Source organism: Macadamia integrifolia, chromosome 12 (assembly GCF_013358625.1).
Source record: "Macadamia integrifolia cultivar HAES 741 chromosome 12, SCU_Mint_v3, whole genome shotgun sequence".
Classification (NCBI taxonomy): domain Eukaryota; kingdom Viridiplantae; phylum Streptophyta; class Magnoliopsida; order Proteales; family Proteaceae; genus Macadamia; species Macadamia integrifolia.
In genome coordinates this window covers 25,271,235-25,294,247 of record NC_056568.1, presented here as the reverse complement: position 1 = coordinate 25,294,247, position 23,013 = coordinate 25,271,235, and the positions used below count along the sequence as shown (strand labels likewise).

The 23,013-nt window shown below is 37.8% G+C and overlaps 1 protein-coding gene across 2 annotated transcripts; it reads right to left on the bottom strand.

Annotated features, from left to right (window-relative positions):
* Positions 1-304: 304 nt before the first annotated feature.
* LOC122094725 (nudix hydrolase 26, chloroplastic-like) lies at positions 305-17,127 on the bottom strand. 2 transcript variants are annotated; one of them, XM_042665330.1, is made up of 6 exons: positions 16,752-17,127; positions 16,614-16,664; positions 15,694-15,786; positions 2,636-2,730; positions 1,142-1,256; positions 305-905 (listed from the first exon to the last, which is right to left on the bottom strand). In XM_042665330.1, exons 1-6 carry the CDS (start codon positions 17,010-17,012, stop codon positions 813-815), a joined length of 708 nt encoding a protein of 235 aa, XP_042521264.1. In that variant the 5' UTR covers positions 17,013-17,127; the 3' UTR covers positions 305-812. The 2 variants fall into 2 exon arrangements, with proteins under 2 accessions (XP_042521264.1, XP_042521266.1); XM_042665332.1 differs by having other exon boundaries at positions 305-902; positions 16,752-17,098.
* Positions 17,128-23,013: the final 5,886 nt, after the last annotated feature.

The window sequence follows — 23,013 nt, the reverse complement described above, 5'->3', positions numbered from 1 at the left end:
TTCCTACTGAATTGTTTTGTCTTTAAAATCAATACCATACCAAACCAAGGATGAAATCATTCAATCATATTAAATTCGTAATGAACCAAATCTCCTTTGGTATGGTTTCAATGCTTCAATATATGATATCAAAACCAAATTGACACCCTTATTCTGGGAAGGATCAGTACCCCATTTTACGGAGAAACTATTTTCTAACTCAAACTCATATGACCACTTGATTCACAATGGATATATATATATATATATATACTTGAATTTCAATTCAATGGGAATAAAAATCCACGGAAAAACACAAAAGAAATTAATAAAATTCTCCCCCTTCATTGTCGATGGATCCTGTTCTGTTATATTGAATCTATTTGAGCTTGGATTATATGAAATTCGTTATTACTGAAAAGTTCCTGAAAAGATTTACAAATCTGATCCATGGATCAGGATCACCAAATCATCCCTCAAGGTCAGCAACCTACAAACCTTGTACTAAGTCCCTTCTTCCAACACCAGAGGTCTGAGAGGAAGCCCGCATGACAATTGATCGCCTAGGCCTTTTCAGTGTTGCATCGACATCTAGGGCCCCTCCAACGCCTTAGGTCACTTAGACGGCATGACAACTATGATATTACTTGGTAGAACATTGGATAAACTATTAAACTGGGATTTTGGGCTGATTTACACCGGGAAGTTGGGAACAGAGGACATGAATACAGATGCAAGTAGATTGTTCACGCAACTCATAGAAACTGCCAGCGAACCCACTATCCGGACCAGCGAATTCCAGTCACCTCTTTGCACTTAGAAGTGAGAACTGTCTACAACATTTGTCCAGATGAATCATAATGAAGATAGGGAGTGAAAACTTTCAAAACTTCTTCATAAACAGGTTTCTTGAAATTGACTGCCTGCTTGAGAGAAATAGAAAAAAAAAAGAATGAATCAATTGCTGTAATTAGCAGGAATTGTATTTCTACTATTTTGTGATGCCAAGGATAATAAAAATAAAATAAAAAGATCAACCCAGTGCACGAGGCTCCTACTACTGCAGGGTCTGGGAGGGGCAAATGTACGCAGCCTTAACCCCTACTTTGCAAGAGAGGCTGTTTCCAAGGTTATAAAGAATAATAAATCACAGGGCACTCACAAGGTCAACCACTTGCTGTGGAGTCATCCATGACCACTCCCCAAACTCTGCCTTTTCAGTTCCATCACCCAAAAGGTTTATCTCTTCCTCCTTCCCAGTGAATGTAAGAAGAAACCTGAACATCCAAGAGTCCAAAATTTGACATTATAAAACGGTATGAGAATACGGTTGTACAGAAGTAATGTCTAGCATGTACAAATACATGGATCCATTCAGGCCTTAGTATTGCCTTAAATTGAGATATAATCCTCCCAAAACAAAAACAAATAAATAAATAAATAAATAAACCAATCAAACCTATCCTAGGATTAATATGCAGAAAATAAATAAATAACTTCAGAAAACTCTAGAAATCATAAGGAAGCTTGGCACATAAAATGATTGATAAACTGACAACTGACCCAATTCATCATGAACATTATGATAGATCCAATAGTCAACAACAGAAAATGCCAAACCACATCTTATTATGGGTAGTTGTTTATGGTGTTATTAGCAAGGGAAGTAAAGTTCACTTTTCCTCAACTCTGGTGGTCCTGCTTTTTTTTTGGGGAGAAAATAAGAGGATTTATTTACAAGCCACAACACACGGAAAAGAGGTATTACAACTATCAAAAAACAAAGCATTAGCCACAAAAGGTGGGATATACTCCCAGAACGAAGAAGAGCAATTAAGAGAGGCATAAGAAGCAAAGCAGTCAGCAACTGTATGTCCTTGGCGATAAGTATGAAAAAATAGTAACTCAAATCAAAAGAGGATAAAAGGGATTGACAGTCTGAAATTATAGCTTCAATATGCCATGGTGGTCCTGCTTTTTTGTAATGTATACTAGGGGCATTACTTGTACTTTCACGTGTAATAGGGCTTCTCTATATGTAATGTATAAATAAGAGGCATGGTGGTCCAATTGGCCTAATCTTGAATCTCCCTCTCTCCATCACTATTCTCTCTTGCGTGTTTCCTTTTTCTCTTGCAGGATTGAGAGTCTCTCTTGGTCTCACATTGGTAGCGATATGATCCCTTTTACAACAAATGAACAAGGCACGGGGCAACTTCATTCAATGAATGTTCAGGAATGCCTGATCATATCTTTTTGGGGTAAGAGGCCTGAACACACTGTAAATATGTCAAACAGTTAAATCTGACCTACCACCTAAGCCTATGAACTTCACAATAATTTCATAAAAGTAATGTGATTCTTCACAGGCACTTACTGTTGGGTATTTGGGAGGAAAGACACCAGACACTTCAGAGACACCCATTGTCCCTATATTGGGGATAGTTTTCCTTTACCAGGTGATTCTGCGTTTGTTATTTATTGTGGTCGGAATAGCCGCTCCATTTCTATTATTCCTCCTTCCCCCTCTAATAAGTAAGTTAGTTTCCAAGGAAAGATAGGAGTTCCATTTTTCAACAAATATAAAAACAAAAGAATTGTACCAAGTTCAAATATGAGTGAAGCTGAAATTATACAAGAGACTGGACATGCTAACCACTTCTGTGCTTGACCTTTCCAGTCTGACCCCCATTGACGATTAATCTTTTCTTTTACCTCCAGTGGGAAGTCGTAAGTCAACCAATATGGAACCTGAATGAGAAATTGAATATAAGAAATTAGTTCAGTAAATTACTCAGTTCAAATATCTTCTGATCAATTAGAAAGCTCAAATATCATTTTAAAATTACATAAGGTGAAAAATCTGTAAAGGAGTTCATATCCAAAGCATGAAATTGGAAATAATAATTAATTTTCTACGTAGACCAGAAGGCATACTTTGTTTTCACATGTTTGATTTTCTTTTTCTTCTTTCCCAGAAGGATGTGATGCGATCCTGGGCTCTGAAACCATTAAATCGGATCGCTATTATATTATGACCCCTCCCCAGACCCCTCAGTAGCGGGAGCCTGCACTGGGTAACGCCCTTTCTTTGAGAAAGGCAAACAAACCCTAGGATAAAATAGCAATTAAAGTAAAAGGAAGGACAAACTGAAATTGTAAATAAGGATGAGGTATTTAAAAAAAAAAAAAAAAGGATTCAAAATGAAGGGGCTCTAAAGGTAATAACCAGGAATCAATCCTTGGTTGTAATGAAGGGAAAAGTCCTTCAACATTATGATCTCAGAAAGAACCAGCTGTAGAGCAGGACCTATTTAGAATGAAAGTGCTTTCTCATACACACACTGATGGACTTGAAATTCCAGGTGATGGCTTGCAACTTCTGCCCTTCTGAATGCAATCAGCAACAGAACCAATAATCAACCAGGAAAGTAATAACTTTTACCTGGCACCAGCCCAGGCAATAGAAGAGAAATTTGGTTTGGTCTTAGACTAACAACTCACAGCAGGAAGCTCGGTATGGAATGAGATTCTAGGGATCAGTTCACCTAAGGCAGGGAACCCTTTGCCCAAAGTTTCAGACCAAAGTGATTCAACAAGAGTGAGATCGATCACTTCTTTTCTCAGTTCAATTCGTCAGACAGTTGCAGAAAAGAAAGAATGATAAACAGACTAACACTAAGAAGGAAGAAGAAGATTAAGGAGCACAGGGAATAAGAGAACACAAAAAAGAACGAGGACAACCTGGAATGAAGAGTGATCGGAGAAGAGTTCCAACCACAGAGAGCAAGAGAGTGATAGAACAACACACACCACAGCCTGCGGTAAGCCTCAAAGTTCATTCAATTTCCAATTCAACTCTGAAATGTTGGCTTACATACTTTTATATAGAATCAAACAAAAGAATTTTTAATCCTATCCTAAAACTGAAAACAAAAGTTAACTCAAATCCCAACTCATATGGTAACTAATGTATCTAATTACAATTAAAAAATAAATACGATCTCCTATGACTCCAACAAAAATAAATAATAAAAGGAAATAATAAAAATATCCCTCATCAAACCATCATGTAACTGCATCAGCTTGATGGTACCATTATCAGAACATGATATGGATCCAATCCATTCAAACTGGGATTGAGATCTTGGACCTAATATATATTTTTCAGATCACATTGATTTTAACATTATAGGAACAAGAACTCTGCCTATAGTAAGCCTCAAAGTGAAACCTTATTACCAATTAAGGTTTTAGGTGTTCCAATAATATAATATTACTGTCAAGGAGGGCCCAAGACCATTTATTAGACATTCAAAGGAGTGCTTTACCATTGAAACATGACTTGCTTTCTTTCCAAAAAGTTTTTATTTAATGGGAAAATCTTGTTGTAACCCAGGTTGGTGAAAAAGAAGTTTGTAACCTTACTTCTTGTCCGTTTAGTATACCATTTTTTTTTTCAATGAAGGTAAATCATATCATTTCACATGTGCACTTGAAAAATGTGCAAGACAATAATGTTAGAGGAAACACCAACAAATATGAAGAAAAACAGAGACACGAATTCACACAAGACACATATTTAACGAGGTTCACACACCGATGTGGTAAGCTACGTCCTCGGGCAAAGAAGATGTTTCACTATGATTGAAGAAAAGTTACAATTAGAGGTGTCAATCGGTCGGGCCGGTCCAGTTTCAGTCGGGCTTAATCGGGCTTGAAGACTTTTAAAGGTTGCACCGTGTCCGCCCATTTAACTAATCGGGCTTAGTTAGTGAGGGCATGGTACACTTTATATTCGGTCGGTCGGTCTTGGGCTATAATCGGGCCATTAAAATCAAGCCTTAATCGGGTTTTAGTCGGGCCTTAATCGGGCCACGGACATGTTTAATGTTAAACGGGCGTAACCGGTTTTTAAACGGGCCTTCTTTAATTGTTGAGTTTAAATCCAGCCCCAAACCAAACACAATTTCAAAACAAAGAACTTTCCTCACCGCTCCACAGCATCTCTGGAGAACTTCAACATCTAGACGTCTAGGGGATAATAAACAAGGAAAATCTTACAGCCCGAGAACTAGAAAAGAAGATCCGGCATGGAAGGTCATAATTTCTTACCGTAACAATCCTCTGAGACAGAAAGAGAAAGAGAGAGGAATGTGAACAGAAAGCGGGCTTGAATGACTAGATCTTAACAAGCACCTCCCATTAATGAGTTTGAAAAACTCTACTGACCAGAAGAAAAAGTAAAATGAACCTGGTTCTTTAGTAACAAAGAGCCAGCTGAATCTGCAGAAATTCTACCAGATTTTGTGAGGATGGTTCAAGATTTGCAAGAGGAATCCTAATAATATGAGCTTGAATATGGCGGGTCAGAGGATGTTGCAAGTTCTGGGGGTTTTGCTCAACATAAAAATGAGGGCTCAGAAGAAATTGAGGTGCTTGAGCCGAAGTCGGAGGCAGAGGCAGAGAAGCAAAACCAAAGCCTAAGCCAAAGGTTGAAGAAGGGCATTTTGGGCATTCAGTGGTTTGATTAGACGACGACGACGACGACGCTCGACCCAGACTCGCAGAGCACAGCACAGCAGCTCGCACTGACCCCCAGAAAGCGAGACGACGACGACGACGCTCGACCCAGACTCGCAGAGCACAGCAGCTCGCACTGACCCCCAGAAAGCGAGACGACGACGACGACGACAACGCTCGACCCAGACTCGCAGAGCACAGCGGCGGCCGCGGCACGGCGGCAGTGTTAAACGAAGAGAAGAGAAGGTTAATACTAGGGTTTTTGGTTTTTTTCTTTTTAACTCTTTCATATGGGGGTAGAATAGGTATCTTACAACCGGTGCAAAATAGACCGGTCTCGGTCGGGTCTTAATTGGTCGGTCTCGGTCGGGTGCCCGACGGTCCAAGTATCAGGACTGAGACCGACCGTTTATAAACGGGCCGGGCTCAAGCCCGACACGTTTAATAAACGGGCCGGGTCGGGCCGGGTCGGGCCGGGCTTTAAACGGTCGGTTCTGTCGGGTCGGGCCACGAATTGACACCCCTAGTTATAATGGAGATCTCTCTCAAGAGCACCCAAACCGCAACAAAAAAACTTGCCCAGAAACCCTAACACGAAAACCCCCCAAAATTTGATACTTGCTCAACAAGACGATAGAACATTATATACCACTCCAAGTCGGGTCGATCCATCGGGTCGCATCCTATTGGCCCAACCCCTCTGCTACCATCACATCTCAAGGGGGAAATCCTATTCGGGTCACTACCAAAATATATCAGAGCTGGTCATTCTTCAAAAAGGTCAAGAATTCAAGACAAACTTAACAAATAATAATGTCATTTAAAAATTATTTTGAAAACCCTTTCAACCCTACCTTACTCTTTGAAATAAGACAACGGACAATCAAAATAAGGAAAAAACTTCTCACTTCACCACTTTGCTGACAACAAGAAGCACTCTTATTTGATATATGGGAAAGAGACCCTGTCAGTCTAACGTAGGAAACACCAAACCCGCGGGCCAATGGGAGGAATGGTAGGAGCATCTTCAGCACACAGCGGAGAGGTGCAGTGATGCAAATTTTTCACCAAACTATGTTTGTTTTATTAGGAATAAGCCTAGGGTTGGGTTCCATACATGTTGGGCCTTTGATCCCATGTGTTTTGAGTGTAATAGGCCACTTTTATGAGCCTAAAAGAGAGGCTCTAAGGTTACATAAGGAATTACTAGTTGGTTTCTTTTTTCAACTAGTTTCTAATTTTAGTTAGTTTCTAATTTCAGTTTTTAGTAACTATTGTATTAGGAGAATATTTGGTTTACTTTTTGTGAAGCCTTCTATTTTGTAATTCCCTCCCCCATCAACATTATAAATATAAAGAGGAGGAGGCTCCTAAAGAAATAATGATTTTGATAAACAAATTAATGATTGCTGCTATTGTCTTCTCTATGAAGAGTTGTCTTGTGTTTGTTCAAAGCTGATGGAATTGGTGTTTGATCCAATTGACTCTTTGCGGTGTGAAGCCCAAGAGGTTCCTTTCAAGTGTTCTTCTTTTCAAGGTAATTTGCAAGGTTCTTCAAGCCAGGTAAGATATCTGAACTATTACTGGTTTTTGGTTCTGGAATTTCCAGATTTTTCTCCTACCGCCCCTGTATTGTTCTGAGGTTCCATCCATCCGATGGCCCTCCCTTTTTTATCGAGTGTTAGGCCTATAGAGGAGGTAACTCGATTTTAATTTGAAACCAATCAGACCAGGGGTTTGGCTGTTATGGGTGCTCTCCCTATTCTGGCCGATTGTGGTTTCTGTCCAAATTTGGAGCTTGATTTGTGTTGGATGTTGGGGATTGTTTGCTGGTTTTATTCAACAATGATGTGGACTCTTAGTTGCTGATTTCAGTCCTTAATCTGTTGTTTACTATTCATTTTTAGAATTCTGAATTTCTGAGATCGATTGTCTTGATCCTTGATTGATTATCTCAGTTTTGTTATTGTTTTGTTATTAAATAGGGTATCCTTTGATTAGTATTTGATTAGTATCCTGCAATTTTTTGGCTTAGGTTGAGTTATCAATTCTAGTCCTACATTAAGTGGTATCAGAGCATGGCAGAAGACAACCCCATTACTGAGTTGAAGAACTCCATGGCTTCTATAATGGAGATGTTATAGGCTATGAGGACTGAACAACAAACTCTTGGTGCAAGAATGTTAGCTGTGGAGACCCAACAACAACCTACCCATAGTACTCATGTACGACCAGAAGTGGAAGCTCATATGAACTCAGTTGCTCAATTGGCTAACAGGAGGCCTAATCCTAATCTGAGAGGACCACAGAGGGTTCCTATAGTGCAACCTACTTTTGAAGAATATATGAGGGGTTACTTTGACACTGAACCTCCCACATACCAAGGGTACTCAGGAGATTCACAAAAGATCAAGCTTGATCTGAAGGAGTATGATGGTAGACATGACCTCCAATTGTTCTATGATTGGGTAGTTGCATTGGATGATTACTTTGACTATTATGACTTACCTAAGGAACGGAAGATTAAACTGACTCGTGCTAAGCTAGTTGAGGATGCTCGCGATTGGTGGAGGACCTATGAGCAAGAGCTTGAAGATCGTGGTAAAGAGCCTACTACTTGGGAGGGGATGAAACAAGAACTATCTAACAAGTACTTGCCACGTAATTTTAGAACTCGCATACAAGACCAGTTGAACTCTCTTCAAGGGACTATGACTGCTGCAGAGTATCTGAACAGATTTGATGCACTTTATTCTCGCACAAGCATTAGGGAAAATGAGAAGCAATTACCTTCTCGGTTTCTACTGGGATGGCGAGCTGAATTCAATAGGCCTAAAATTGGCATCAGAGCCTCACTCTTCCATTCAAAATCATTGTCAATGCACAAAGTGATTTGGTTCTTCAATAAATTTTGGTTAAATATTAATCAAAATTTTATTTTTGATATATCTAATTTAAAAGAGGTTCTTACTATTGTTCATGGGATGAACCATATGGCTCTTTTAGAATTGATACTGAAACCAAGTGTAATAAAATGATTGACAATTATTGCAAACAAAGTGCTCTTTGATTTCAAAAGGTGCTATAATTGTTTTATTAATAAAATAATGATGGGTATTGTTCATCAAAAGTAACTCATGTTTGAAATCAATGCTAAAATTTAAAAAAAAAAAAAAAAAAAAAAAAAAAAGAATTGTTCATCATCAGTGAGAGTTGAACACAATTTTGTCTTTTAGTAAAATAAGCATTGTGCAATATGATGACTGTTTTATTTAAAAAAAAAATATTGCAATCATTATAGATATCCTATATACGTTTGGGCATTCCGATCCAAGGAGCACACATCGGCCCAAGGGATCGGATTGGGTGTGTGGGGGGTTGGCCGAGCAATAAGGGCCATCGCCTTTGGGAGTTGCTCAAGTAGGGCTACTATTAGCGGCCATGGTTCTCTTTATGGTGGGTCCTTTTACCCTTTGGAAGAACATAGTGGTGGATTGAAGATAAGAATTTATTCACCCATTCACTATGTTCTTACCTTAATGGGCTTAAGTTGAAATAGTTCTTTTTGAGTCCATGTGGACCTTATCTTTATATGAAACCCAATGAATATTAAGATATTTAGGTTTTTAATGGGATTGAGCCCATTGAATTTTAATTGTTAAAATCACTTTATACTTGACCTTATAATTAAGTTATGAATTAAATAACAAGCCAGATCCAATCCAGACTCTAAGGACTCAACCCAAACCAACTTGGTTCAATCCAGAATGGTCTAATGCCAAAAACAATTTATATAAACAGTTTATATAAAAAAAAAAATTGAATTGGATTCTTGAAGTTGTTCTGAAAAATTCTGATAAATTAATTAATTTAAAAAATGGTTAATTAATCGTTAATTCCATATTACATATTGAAGAACCATATCATTCTATGCATTTTGGTTATGGGTTTGAAATTTAAATCTTATAGATGGCAAAATTATTTATTATTATATGAGATGTAATGGATGTGATATGTGATGTACTCTCTCTCCATCTTTGTCTTTCTTTCTCCCTCTATTCTTTTTTATAAATCTATGTACTCCACCCCTTGAGCAGCCCAAATGGTGTGTTGGTTTCCTCAAGGGGATTTCTTTAAACAAAATGATGTATAGATTTAGGTTGCTTTTCAATTTGTTGTAAAAGCAAAGAAAATGGTGAAGATCCTCATACGACGATGATGGAAAAAGAGATGGGTTCACATGAAGATAATGAAGATAGAGATTATACATGTTGGTTGCATCACTTGATGTATAAAATGCATTTTATCTTATTACACATTAGTTAAATAATTAATTAAGTGGGAGTAATTGATGCTTGTTACTCCCACTGCTTTTGCCATCCCATAACCACATTTAATTATTTTATATTATTACCATCTTTTATACATATGGTGTATGCTTTATTTATACATGAGATATTTACATATATGCTATTACATTACCCTCAATGTTAAAAGCATGTGTAATATAGATGAACCTTAATTAGTAGATGATATCCATGGCCCCTATCAATGGTGGATGTAGAGGTTAGTAATATGACCCTGCAATAGAGCTGATAGGACGGTGTCCGGGTTTATATTACTAACGGTCTACACTACTTCCTAATGGATAGGATATGGACACAGATTATAAGGGAACACTGCAATAGTAGACCATCTCTCATGATACCGTGATTCATTCCGATTTGATAGGAATGCACATGACTTGAGTGTGTGTCAGCCGATAGGATATTGACATGATAGTCAGGTGGCCAATAATATTGGAAGCGGACAGCATAGTCCACCTAATCACAGTATTTCCAATTATTCCCGTAGGATAAGTTGCATGTGCAAGGATTGGTTTGTTCCAATTCACTTTCAGGATATGAAGGAATCTTAATTGTGAGAAAACCATAGTCTATGTTTCACCCACTGGAATTCAATGGTTTTGTTTAATGTTCATACATTGGGTGGAATTCAATGGTTTTGTTTAATATTCATGCATTTGATTATATCTTGTATATTTATAGATCTTTATGCGATGTCGACCTTTATCAACTCTACCCTATTGACCCTAATCAATGGCTACAGACTGAAATGACCTAATTATGTTAACTGACATCGGAGTATCATGTTACTCCTAACGGCAGAACGTCTGTCTACAATTCTTGAGGAGGAGACTCTCGAAAAACCCACTGGTGATGACTATGATTAGAAAAAGGCCTATGAGTACTTCCACTCGAGTGATTCTAAGGCCATGTTGTACATTCTCGGATCGGTTGACAAATCGATCACTAACTCTGTGAAAGGCATAATCTCTACCAAGGGTATGATGGATAAGCTTAAGGAGCTTTTCAGTCAAACTGACGTGCACAATACCGTCATCTTGGTATTATGGATAAGACCAACGAGCTCATGATGCTCGTGCACGTCAATCTGACTTAAAATCTCCTTGAGCTTATCCATCATACCCTTCACAGAGATTGTCTTTCACAGAGTCAGTAATCGATTTGTCAACCGATCCAAGAATGTACAGCATGGCCTTAGAATCCCTCGAGTGGAAATAGTCATAGGCCTCCTGCTGATCATAGTCATCACAGGTGGGATTTTCGGGAGCCTCCTCCTCAAGAACTGTAGACAGACGTTCTGCCAGTAAGAGTAACATGATACTCCGATGCCAGTCAACATAATTAGGTCCTTTCAGTTTATAGTCATTGATTAGGATCAATAGGGTAGAGTTGATAGAGGTCGACATCGCACAAAGATCCTTTTCAGGTTGTAGTCATTGATTATAGTCAATAGGGTAGAGTTGATCGAGGTCGACATCACACAAAGATCTACAAATGTACAAGATATAATCAAATGCATGAACATTAAACAAAACCATTGAATTCCAGTGGGCGAAACATAGACAATGGTTTTCTCAAAATCAAGATTCCCTGATATCCTGAAAGTGAATTGGAACAAACCAATCCTTGCACATGCAACTTACCCTATTGGGAAGAATTGCAAATACTGTGATTGGGTGGACTATGTTGTCTGTTTCCAAAGCTTCCAATATTATTGGCCACCTGAGTGTCATGTTAATATCCTATCGGCTGACACACACTCAAGTCATGTGCATTCCTATCAAATCGGAATGAATCACAATATCATGAGAGATGGCCTACTATTGCAGTGCCCCCCCACTATCTGTATCCATATCATATCCATTAGGAAGTAGTGTAGATCGTCAGTAATATAAACCCTGACAACGTCCTATCGGCTCTATTGCAAGGCCATATTACTAACCTCTACATCCACTAATCCACCATTGATAGGGGGCCATGGATATCATCTACTAATTAAGGTTCATCCATATCACACATGTTTTTAATATTGAGGGTAATGTAATGGCATATATGTAAACATCTCATGTATAAATAAAGCATACATCATATGTATAAAAGATTACAATATAATAAGATAATTAAATGTGGTTATGGGATGGCAAAAGCAGTGGAAGTAACAAGCCTCAATTACTCCCACTTAATTAATTATTTAATTAATGTGAAATAAGATAACATGCATCTTATGTATCAAGTGATGCAACCAACATGTATAATCTCTATCTTTATCATCTTCATGTGAAGCCATCTCTTTTTCCATCATCGTCATACGAGGATCTTCACCATTTTCTTCGCTTTTACAACAAATTGAAAAACAACATAAATCTATACATCCCTTTATTTAAAGAAACCCCCTTGAAGAAACCAACCCACCATTTGGGTTGCTCAAGGGGTGGATTACATAGATTTATAAAAAAGAATAGGGGAAGGGACAAAGACAAAAATAGAGAGAGAGTACATCACACATCACATCCATTACATTTCATGTAATAATAAATAATTTTGCCATCCATAAGATTTAAATTTCAATCCCATAACCACAATGCATAGAATGATATGGTTCTTCAGTATATAATATGGAATTAACAATTAATTAACCATTAGTTAAACTAATTAACAATTAATTAATTTATCAGAATTTTTGAAAACAACTTCAAGAATCCAATTCAAAAAAAAAAAATTATATAAATTGTTTTTGGCATTGGACCATTCTGGATTGAACCAAGTTGGTTTGGGTTGAGTCCTTGGAGTCTGGATTGGATCTGGCTTGTTATTGAGTTCATAACCTAATTGCAAGGCCGAGCATAAAGTGATTTTAATAATTAAAATTCAATGGGCTCAATCCCATTAAAAACCTAAATATGTTAATATTCATTTGGTTTTATATAAAGATAAAGCCCACATGGACTTAAAAATAACTATTCCAACTTAAGCCGATTAACGTAAGAACATAGAGAATGGGTGAAGAAATTCTTATCTTCAATCCACCACTATGTTCTTCCAAAGGGTAAAAGGACCCACCATAAAGAGAACCATGGCCGCTAATAGCAACCCTACTGGAGCAACTCCCAAAGGCAATGGCGCTTATTGGTCGGCCAACCCCCCACACACCCAATCCGATCCCCTCGGGGAGATGTGTGCTCCTTGGATCGGAATGCACAAACGTATATAGGATCTCTATAATGATTGCAATATTTTTTTTAAATAAAATAATCATCATATTGCACCATGCTTATTTTACTAAAAGACAAAACGGTATTCAAATCCCACTGATAATGAACAATTCATTTTTTATTTTTTATTTTAGCATTGATTTCAAACATGAGTTACTGTTGATGAATAGTACCCATCAATAACAGCACCTTTTGAAATCAAAAAAGTACTTTGTTTGAAATTAATGTCAATCATTATATTACACTTGATTTCAGTATCAATTCTAAAAGAGCCGTACGGTTCATCCCATGAACAATAGTAAGAACTAAGAACCTCTTTTAAATTAGATATATTGAAAATAAAATTTTGATTAATATTCAACCAAAACTTATTGAAGAACCAAATCACTTTGTGCATAGACAATGATTTCGAATTCCATAGGACTAGAATTGATAACTCAAACTCAGCCCAAAAATTGCAGGATGCTTATCAAAGGATACCTAATCGATCGCCAACTAATTCAATAACAGAACAATAACAAAACTGAGATAATCAATCAAGGATCAAGACAATCGATCTCAAAAATTCAGAATTCTAAAACTGAATAATAAACAATAGATTAAGGACTGAAATCAGCAACTAAGAGTCCACATCATTGAAGAATAAAACCAGCAAACAATCCCCAACATCCAACACAAATCAAGCTACAAATCTAGACAGAAACCATAATCGGCCAGAATAGGGAGAACACCCATAACGCCAAACCCCTGGTCTGATTGGCTTCAAATTAAAATCGAATTACCTCCACCATAGGCCTAACACTCGATAAAAAAGGGAGAGCCATCAGATGGCTGGAACCTCAGAACAATATAGGGGCGGTAGGAGAAAATTTTGAAAATTCCAGAACCATAAACCAATAACAGTTCAGATCTCTTACCTGGCTTGAAGAACCTTGCAAATAACCTCAAAAAGAAGAACACTTGAAAGGAACCTCTTGGGCTTCACACCGCAAATAGTCAATTGGATCAAACATCAATTCCATCAGCCTTGATCAAACACAAGACAACTCTTAATGGAGAAGACAATAGCAGCAACCATTAATTTGTTTATCAAAATCATTCTTTCTTTAGGAGCCTCCTTCTCTTTATATTTATAATGTTGATGAGGGAGGGAATTACAAAATAAAAGGTTCCACAAAAAAAAAACCAAATATTCTCCTAATACAATAGTTACTAAAAACTGAAATTAGAAACTAGTTGAAAAAGGAAACTAACTACTAATGACTTGACTCAATTAATAACTTGACTCCTAGGGAAACAAATATAACTCAAATCAAACCCAACTAAAAAGGAAACTAATGAAAAGAAAACAAACTAGTAATCCCATATGCAACCTTTGAACCCCTCTTTTAGTTCCATAAAAGTTGCCTATTACACTCAAAACACATGGGATCAAAGGCCCAACATGTATGGAACCCAACCCTAGGCTTATTCCTAATAAAACAAGCCTCGTTTGGTGAAGAATCTGCATCGTGCAGTGTGGTCTTTTCACGTCCGCACCAGTCTAGGCGTTTCCTGAACTAGACTGGCAGGGTTCTTTTTCCCTTAATAGATACTACAATAGCGATGTATTTACTGTAGCTATTCAGCTTGGATGTGAAACAGCTTTTGTGAGGGTTTCAGCTATTCATTAGATGGAGTCAGTCTCTCATGGCCATGGTTTCAAGAATCGGGAATCAGATCAGTGAATCAGCCAATTCAGATCTGAATCAGCTATGACAGATCCTGCTGATTCCCACTGATTCTGCTTCGTTTCTGGCCAATTCCGGTCGATTCGATCCCCGATTGCGCATTATAAAACCCTTCTGATGGCCTTTGGAGATGTCAACTAATCAGTGTTTGCCTGCGTTTATCTTCTTTGAACATCTCATTCTAGTGCAGGGCAAGTCCACATGTTCCTAGGCAAACAATCTGAACAAATTGTGACCCTATCATACTAACAACAGAATTACAGAACACACGCACACACTCGAGGAGGCAGGCCACCACAACCACCTAAGACGGCTACATAGCTCAAGTAGAGGGATAGTTAATTTAACCCGTTTTAAAGGAACAAATGGCATTGGTGTGAACCAAATATCCCGGGAAAGAAGACTGCATAATTAATCAACTGCTTTAACAATAGCCTTGTAATGCTTCTTCAAGATCGAGAACCTAAGCTTACTCCATGACCTACCTATTTTTTTAAATTTAAACCTTCTCTTTCCTTAGGACATTATGGCTGGCAATATAGTGAACTAAAATTCCTTAATGTCCTAAGGAAAGAGAAATGGAAGGTGTGGGTAGACGTTTGAAAATCTTAAAAGATAGAATATCTCAGTTAATCAGAAGAGTAGATTTGTTGGCTGATGGTAGCCTGTTCTCTAGCATTTAAACTTCAGTCTAATAGGCTCAAATTTTTTAAAATACACAATCAATCATGCAACATTAGGACGATAGCAAAGGAAATTCTCACAAATGATTAATGAAGCAATAAGTAAACCCTTTTTTTAATTCAGGACAAGCAAGGTGAAACATTAATGTTCTACCGTTCCTTATAAATGTACTAACAATGATGGGTATTAAGATCAAACCTCTGCAAGAACTTCAGCAGAAGTAACTCCTGTTTCTTCTCTCAATTCTCTGATAGCTGCGTTTCTTGGATCTTCACCCTCATCAACACCACCCTATATAGCACCATTTGAGAGAACATATTCATACAAAGCATTGATAAATCTTCAAACAAAAGAAAAAGTAATACAAATAATGACATGAAAATCAGAAAACAACCCTGACCAGATACGTTGTATACAACCAACCAAAAGCAAAACAAAACAGGTACAAGCAGATGATTGTCTTCAACCAACCAAAAGTCAAAACAAAAATGCAAAAGTTTTATTGGACTGTCCACCAGAGGGGTATACCCAAAGAATCCCACAAACCAACCCAAATACACCATCTGCTAATGTCTTGATGAGAATAACAAAAACTGAGGAATCACAACTGGTTGCCATCACCACTTAAATGAGTTAGTAACCACATTTATGGTGGACACACTGATTGTTTCCTACCGCTGTCCCTTTCTTCTGTGCTTAGCAAGTCGAGCGCTTTCTTAAGAGTGTACAAGGAGGGCAAATCCACACACAGACAATGTGGAGTGCTAACTGCAAAATCCACATCTAATATCTACAGGAACCTGCTAAACCACTCTCACCATTAGCAAACCTGCTGCTAAACTGATGGCCAATAAATAATACATAAAATTCCAAGCAAGAAGACCTTCAATAAATCCATCTTGCCCCCCACGGACGGTCTCCAAGTCTGAGAAGCATTTCACTTCAACTAATTAATTTAAGTATGTCGACAGAAACTCACAATTCCTATTTCCAATAATCATCTCTGTGAACTGGTGTAGAACTCCAAGCGCATATTTATTGTCCATGGCTTCCCATGATACCGTGATAATACTCCCGTTAATATAAAATAATTGCAGAAAAAAAGGGATAGAAATCACCTGCGGCATTTGCCAGGCGCCAGGAACATCAAGTCTCGAAGCTACAAAGATCTGCAAATTTAAACAAATACATAAATAAAATCTCAGGAATCCATAAAGAACCTAAAAGAGTAAAACGAAAATCCCAAACGGTCGAACCTTATTAGAAGGATTGACGAGACAGATGCCGACATTTCTTCTATAACCATCCGGCGGAGCTTCCATGGATGAGGACGATAACGACGAGGAGGAGAAAGCAGATGAGGTGACAAGCTTCAAGTGCTTTGGGTGGGGCTTGTGGGTAAATTTATCCAATTCAAAAGGGCAATACCGGAAAGACAAGGCCGGAGTTCGCAGAGCCCGTAGAGGGTGTCGATAAAATGACGAATTTAAGACGACGAATCGCCCCAAAGCAACCATCGCCCGCAGTCGATTGGAGATGCTTTTCCGGGTCTGCGTCTGGGTTAGGGAAAACAAGCGACAGTGTTTGAAATGACAAAATTACCCATTTTCCACGTTACAACTTTTATTCTTTCCAATGGCAACTTTTGTCTTTCACCATGGCAAAACGTCGAACCTGCTTATAGGATCAGCCACCGATCAGGCTATATACTTCAATCGAGCCCATTAAAAATGTGCCATTTGGCTAAATCTTGGATGGGCCAAAGAACCATTTGGGCCAATGTGTTGGATATTGTATATTTGAAATTTTGGAATCCTACTTTTGAATCTGCGATGGGTCAAACTCGCGCTGAGCCCATAGCTACCAATTAGCCCTTCATTTCTTTTTTTTTTTTTTTTTTGGTTAAAAACTTCAAAGGAATGTCTTGATATCATATGATGAAGTTGAAGAAGTCTTCTCTTACGTTCAGCCCTAAGACTGTCATCACCTTCAAAAGGTGGTTATCTCGTGTTTTTAAGATCCCTTATGGTGATGGTCCTCGAAAGCAAGGATTAGGGGATGGTATCAATATAGGTATCGGTCTTTGCCGATATCAATTCAATCTAAATAGAATCGGTAGGTATTGATCTATTTTAGCCCTGATTTTTATAAAAAGTATTATTTTTTTCCTATTTTACCCTGAAACGATCTGGCTAACCTATTTGGATCTATGATACTCCACTTTCTAAACCCGATCTAATTAACTACATTGACTTGGTTTGATCATATAGGGGTTGAACTGGAGAGAACCGACATAGGTATCATATGGAATATGGTAACAAGGGTGACCTTGAACTCAGGTTGGCCTGACACGACCGAGCTGGTACCAAGTGTAATTCGTACACCCAAACCTTACACTTGCACGCACCACGAGGTTATATACAAAAAGTAAATGTGCATACTAGTATTTGTGGGTGCCAACGTAATCTAATATTATGTAGGAGTTTAGTCCCATTGAAGCCCACCTGAGATTTAGTCCACCTAAGATAGCTCACCTGAGATTTAACCCACCTGAGATTTAGCCCACCTGAGATTTATAAGATATTTTGGGGGCCCATGTATAAAAGGAGGGGAGACATTAATTGTCTCTTCCCTCATTAAAGTTAGTTGATCGATGGGAGAATAAAGAAAAGAGAGGAAGAAGAAAAAGGGGAAGTTGACCATAGAGCCTCACCGGAGCTGGGTTTTGATATTTTAAGCCCTGATTTATGATCAGTTGGTCGAAGTCTTCGATTTGATGTAGGTATTACGCACATTCCAAGGATTCTTAGGAAAATCTCATCCTTAAACCCTCTTTTTGATTTTTGGAAAATAACTCACTTGGATCTTGCTAATCCTACTTGTATAATCAAGTCTAAGGTCTAATGGAATGTATGTATAATGATTTTGAAGAAATTTAAAAGGAGTGTTGGTGAAGATCTAGAGTATTTGGAGATTCTTGACCAAAAGAAGTGAAATTTGGGGTTTCTTTGGTGTTTTTGAAGAATCTTCATTTTCTTTTGATTTTATCTTAGATCTAAGTTGATGATACATGATTGGACCTTAGACAAGTGATTTGAGTCGTCGAATCGTCCCCAAACAGGTTCCCTAAATCGGAGGAAAGTCAAAAATAATGTTGAAAATTTTTCGTTCAAAGACTGGGGGATATTTTTACCCCACTTGTCTTCTGGTTTTAGCCCACCTGAGTTTCCAAAACTCAAATTCTAGACTCTGGAGTAACCGGTGGGCTATATGTAGTCCACCGGTCTTATGATTTTTGCCCACTTGAGTTTTCAGAACTTAGTTTTCAAGTTCTAGAGTAATTGACAGGCTACTTAGTCCACCGGTCTTTGGCTTTAGCCCACTTGTCTTTCCAGAAATTTTCAGAATTGGTTCAAATTTGATGTTTAAACCTCATTTATGATTCTAAATCGAATTTTAGTGTTCAAACATGATGATTTTGACCCCAATATAGTGAAATGATAAAACATTATGTTTATGATAGGTTACACTCAATATACACGTACCCACTCATCGAATCTTTTTCGTACCGGATATAAGCACCGTGTACATATACAAGTAAATGGGGAGTAAACTCTGATTTAATTTCATAATGTTATACATCATTTAACATATGTTAATCTAATCATATCATCATGTCACTTGTGTGTAGACTAGACATCACATATGCATATCACGCATTTAAATGTGCATTTACATGATATACTATGCTTTGCTTTATGATGAATATCCATTATGACTTGATGTATGTGATAGAGGAATTTCATTTGGACATGATAAGCATGCTAAATTCTAGATGTCGTAGATGGCTTGAAAAAGAGTGCATGGTGACACATGGTATGGGACATGACGTCATTGTGTAATCGAACTATGCTCATGTAGAGGCATGTGGCTAGAATGTGATTTACGTGCTACGACCCTTCCCAACAAGGGTTTACATGTTGGAGGATCATTGGGGAGAAGCATCGGATTGTGGTTGTTGAACTCTTATAGCGGTTAGAAGTACGCACGGTTGGTCGTTAGGATAGTCGATAACCCTGGTGATATAGTCAGAGGGCCGATCGTACTACTTTTTATTTTCGATAGTCACCCATTTACTTTTTGTCATTTAAATTTACTGAGAGTCGGCTTGCATTTTAAATTTTATACCAACGGTGGGCTTTCTCCGACAACCCTATGGACGTATCGTGAGATGGAGTTTGAGGGCTCATACCCGGGGCATACGCACACTGTGGTTGTGAGTAGCATAGAACCTATGACCTAGTAATATTGCTAGGCTAATAGGATTGAAATGAATTGTATATAGACACATTTGTTTGGTGATTGTTTGTGTGGTTTGCCTTGTGTGATCTTCCTTTTCACTTACTAAGCCAGTGGACTCATCCACATGCACAACTCTTTTTATGTGATTTATAGGTTACCCGCCTGGTGAGCAGAAGTCGGGCCCCATTGTGGATTTTTCATTTGAAGACTGGTGGATTCCTGTAGAGTTCGAGCACGGTGTCGATTACACGTGAGAGGATTGTACTGCATGGCAGCTGTGACTCCTGAGTGATTCTTTTTTATTATTTTCGATGTACTCCCTTTTGTTACTTAATGCATAAATTGTTGTATTTTTGTATATATCATGCATTCAGGCCCAAATGTCTGTAACTTTTATAACTCAATTTGGGTATCAAGTATTTGAGAAACAATGACAGGTATAATTATGAACAGGTCTTCCACTGAAAATACAAGTCTTATCTTAGAATAGTAGATGTATGTTGTATCGCAATCACTGCATTGTTGATCATGACAGGTTTGTGAGTTAACCGGTGTTAACTCGGTCATCGGCTGGCTAGACTTTGTGTGAGCAGGGTGTGATAGGATTGATACCGAATCAATGATCGATCTCAATCAATACTAATCCGATATAGCCGATCCCAAACCGATACTTGAAACCATGCTCGAAAGTACTTTGGATTATCAACAGACCTTAAAGTCTTGGAGATTGAATTGAGTTTTTCAAAGAGATCGATAATTTTTAAAAGCTAAACATCTTTCAAGGTTGAAAGGATCATTTACTTTCTCGCTCAGGTAGAAACTCTTCTTAAATTGAAAGCATTCACCATGTTTACATATTTTCTTTCCATTTAACACTTCATGTGGCCCATCATGATCGCCTCAACGAGGAGACAACTCGATTTTATTTTCGAGAGGAAATGCTTAAGGTCACAAGATTCAATGGATATCTTGCAAAAGGTTGACTCAACCAAACATTAGAAGTGGCAAAGATGGGTCTCCCAACGTTTCCAGAACTAAATGACCGGTTTTAAACTTGCATATAATCCATATATTTGATGTTGGTGATTTGGATATTTTAGAATTAGTGATATTGTAACGGTGATTCTTTTTAAGTATTTTGATTCATGATTTTATGAAAAAAAAAAAAAAAATGTGGCATGGCCATGTTGCCGCAGTGACCGAACATAGAGGGGCAAGAAATCACTTTCCCACCACTTGTGAAATAAAAAAAAAAATCTCATTCATGTTGATGCATTTATATGCAATCTCATTAACCCTCGACTTGATTGAAAGGCGACTCGTCCATGCAATGATCTCTTGCCCTTTTTTGTTTTTATGCTTACGAATGAATATTTGGTTATTTGTATACTTAAAAAATAAATATTTAATCGCGTCAAATGGTTATTGTGAACCAGTGCACGAGTGCCAATGGAAGCACACAAGAAAGCATTCACATCAGTGCCATTTTTCATTTCATGGTGGGTTAGTAATTTCACCCCCATGTGTTTCAGCACAGAAGCCACACTCTTCCACCAAAAAAAAATTTTCAATTTTATTATGGGAGAAAGAACCTGCAAGCCTTGGGTAGGCAATACTAACGTGTTAGATCAGTTGAAAAGCATACAAGACCATCTTTAGTGCACTGGCCGAGTGGTAACAAGATCTTTTACACTCATTTAAGTCTTGACATAGGTAACACCAAAGTAGTCGGGTTTTTCCTTCTTTTAATTATTTATTTGGTTAGGGTCAGGAGTCGATATTTATATGCATAGGTAAAAATATTTAAACTACATACTAACCCATTAATAAATGGTTTTGCTGTTTTTGGGTAGAGCATTTCAGCTTTGAATATACTTACATAAACGAGTCAACTCCGACCATGACCGCTTAGGACTGGAACCAATTAGGAACTTAATCAATTACACAAAAAAATGATACTGCTTTACACCCTTTCCTGTGGTACCCCCAACTTGTCACCAAACCTTAATAAGATGAATGAGGGCAATTTCGTCATGCTGACCAAACCTTATCAGTAAGCGTGTGCAAATGAGGAGTGAAGACTCTAATAAAAGCAAAGAAATTGTGACTGCTTTTCTTTTATTCTATGGTAAGGAAATGATTAAGTTTTTCTTAGGTTCCCTTTGGTTTAATTTTTATTTGTATTTATTTGACTTATTTTTATTTTTACAGGTATTTGGTATGATTTATGACACCTATTTTTATTTATTATAAATCAAAATAAATCACAAATCACAAATAGCTCTTTAGCTATTTATGATTTACTGCTACAAATTATTTAATGCTATTTATGCACAAACTTCTAATGACCACGTGGTGATAGCTACTTAAATATAGGGGTAACAGTGTCATTTCAATCTAATTTTATAAAATTTTACCAGAACAATCTCCTCTCTCTCTCTCTCCCTCCAAAGTTCCTAGAAGGAGTACATCTGAGGTTGGTGCAGGAGGTGGGCCTTGTGAACTCGATGGAAGCCAGCTATGTTCACCTTCATTGCAAGAATTCTAGCAATGTCCATTTTCAATTTCATTTGTTGCTTCTAATCCTAGACCGATTTATCCTTTTTTTTGGGGGGGGATGTGGGGGGATTGCTTCTATGAAATGGGGAAGGGTACCATGGATATGTCTCACATATCAACTCTAATTTCTCTTTGGTATTCGACAAAATGCCACAGTGAAAGCTCATGCATGAAGTGGAAGGTTGGGGGACGGGGGGATTGCTTATATGAATCTGTCTCACAGACCAAGTCTCTCTTTGGTATTCGACAAAATGCCACAGTGAACTTTCATGTATGAAGTAGAAGGTGGGTCATTAAACCATGACCCAACCATGGCAGCTCGCCCACTACTCTGTTGCATTATTACTAATCGGATGAGACCTTGTGCTATCTTTTTGTCTTGAAGAGTTCTTTCAGCCACATTTGCTGTAAGCACATCGCAGCTACCCATTCGTTAGTACATTCTTTCTTGCAAGCCCAAGATCTACCAGTTTACATCCCCAGTTAACCATAGTTCAAGCACAACGACCCACCTGGTTTCCTGGACTTGACCCACCTCCTAACCTTGATGGAATGTACATCATTCTCTCTCTCTCTCTTTGGATTTATAATAATTTGAGATTGTGTTGGGAATTACCAAATCTATTTCAAATTATACAATGTATTAAATAATTAGTA

Excerpts from the sequence above, each read along its gene's own strand:
- LOC122094725 (XM_042665330.1), bottom strand. The coding sequence starts at position 17,012 with ATGGTTGCTTTGGGGCGATTCGTCGTCTTAAATTCGTCATTTTATCGA. Across the intron at positions 16,665-16,751 it reads TCGTCAATCCTTCTAATAAG|ATCTTTGTAGCTTCGAGACT; the intron begins GTTCGACCGTTT and ends TTAAATTTGCAG. Across the intron at positions 15,787-16,613 it reads GCGCCTGGCAAATGCCGCAG|GGTGGTGTTGATGAGGGTGA; the intron begins GTGATTTCTATC and ends GGTGCTATATAG.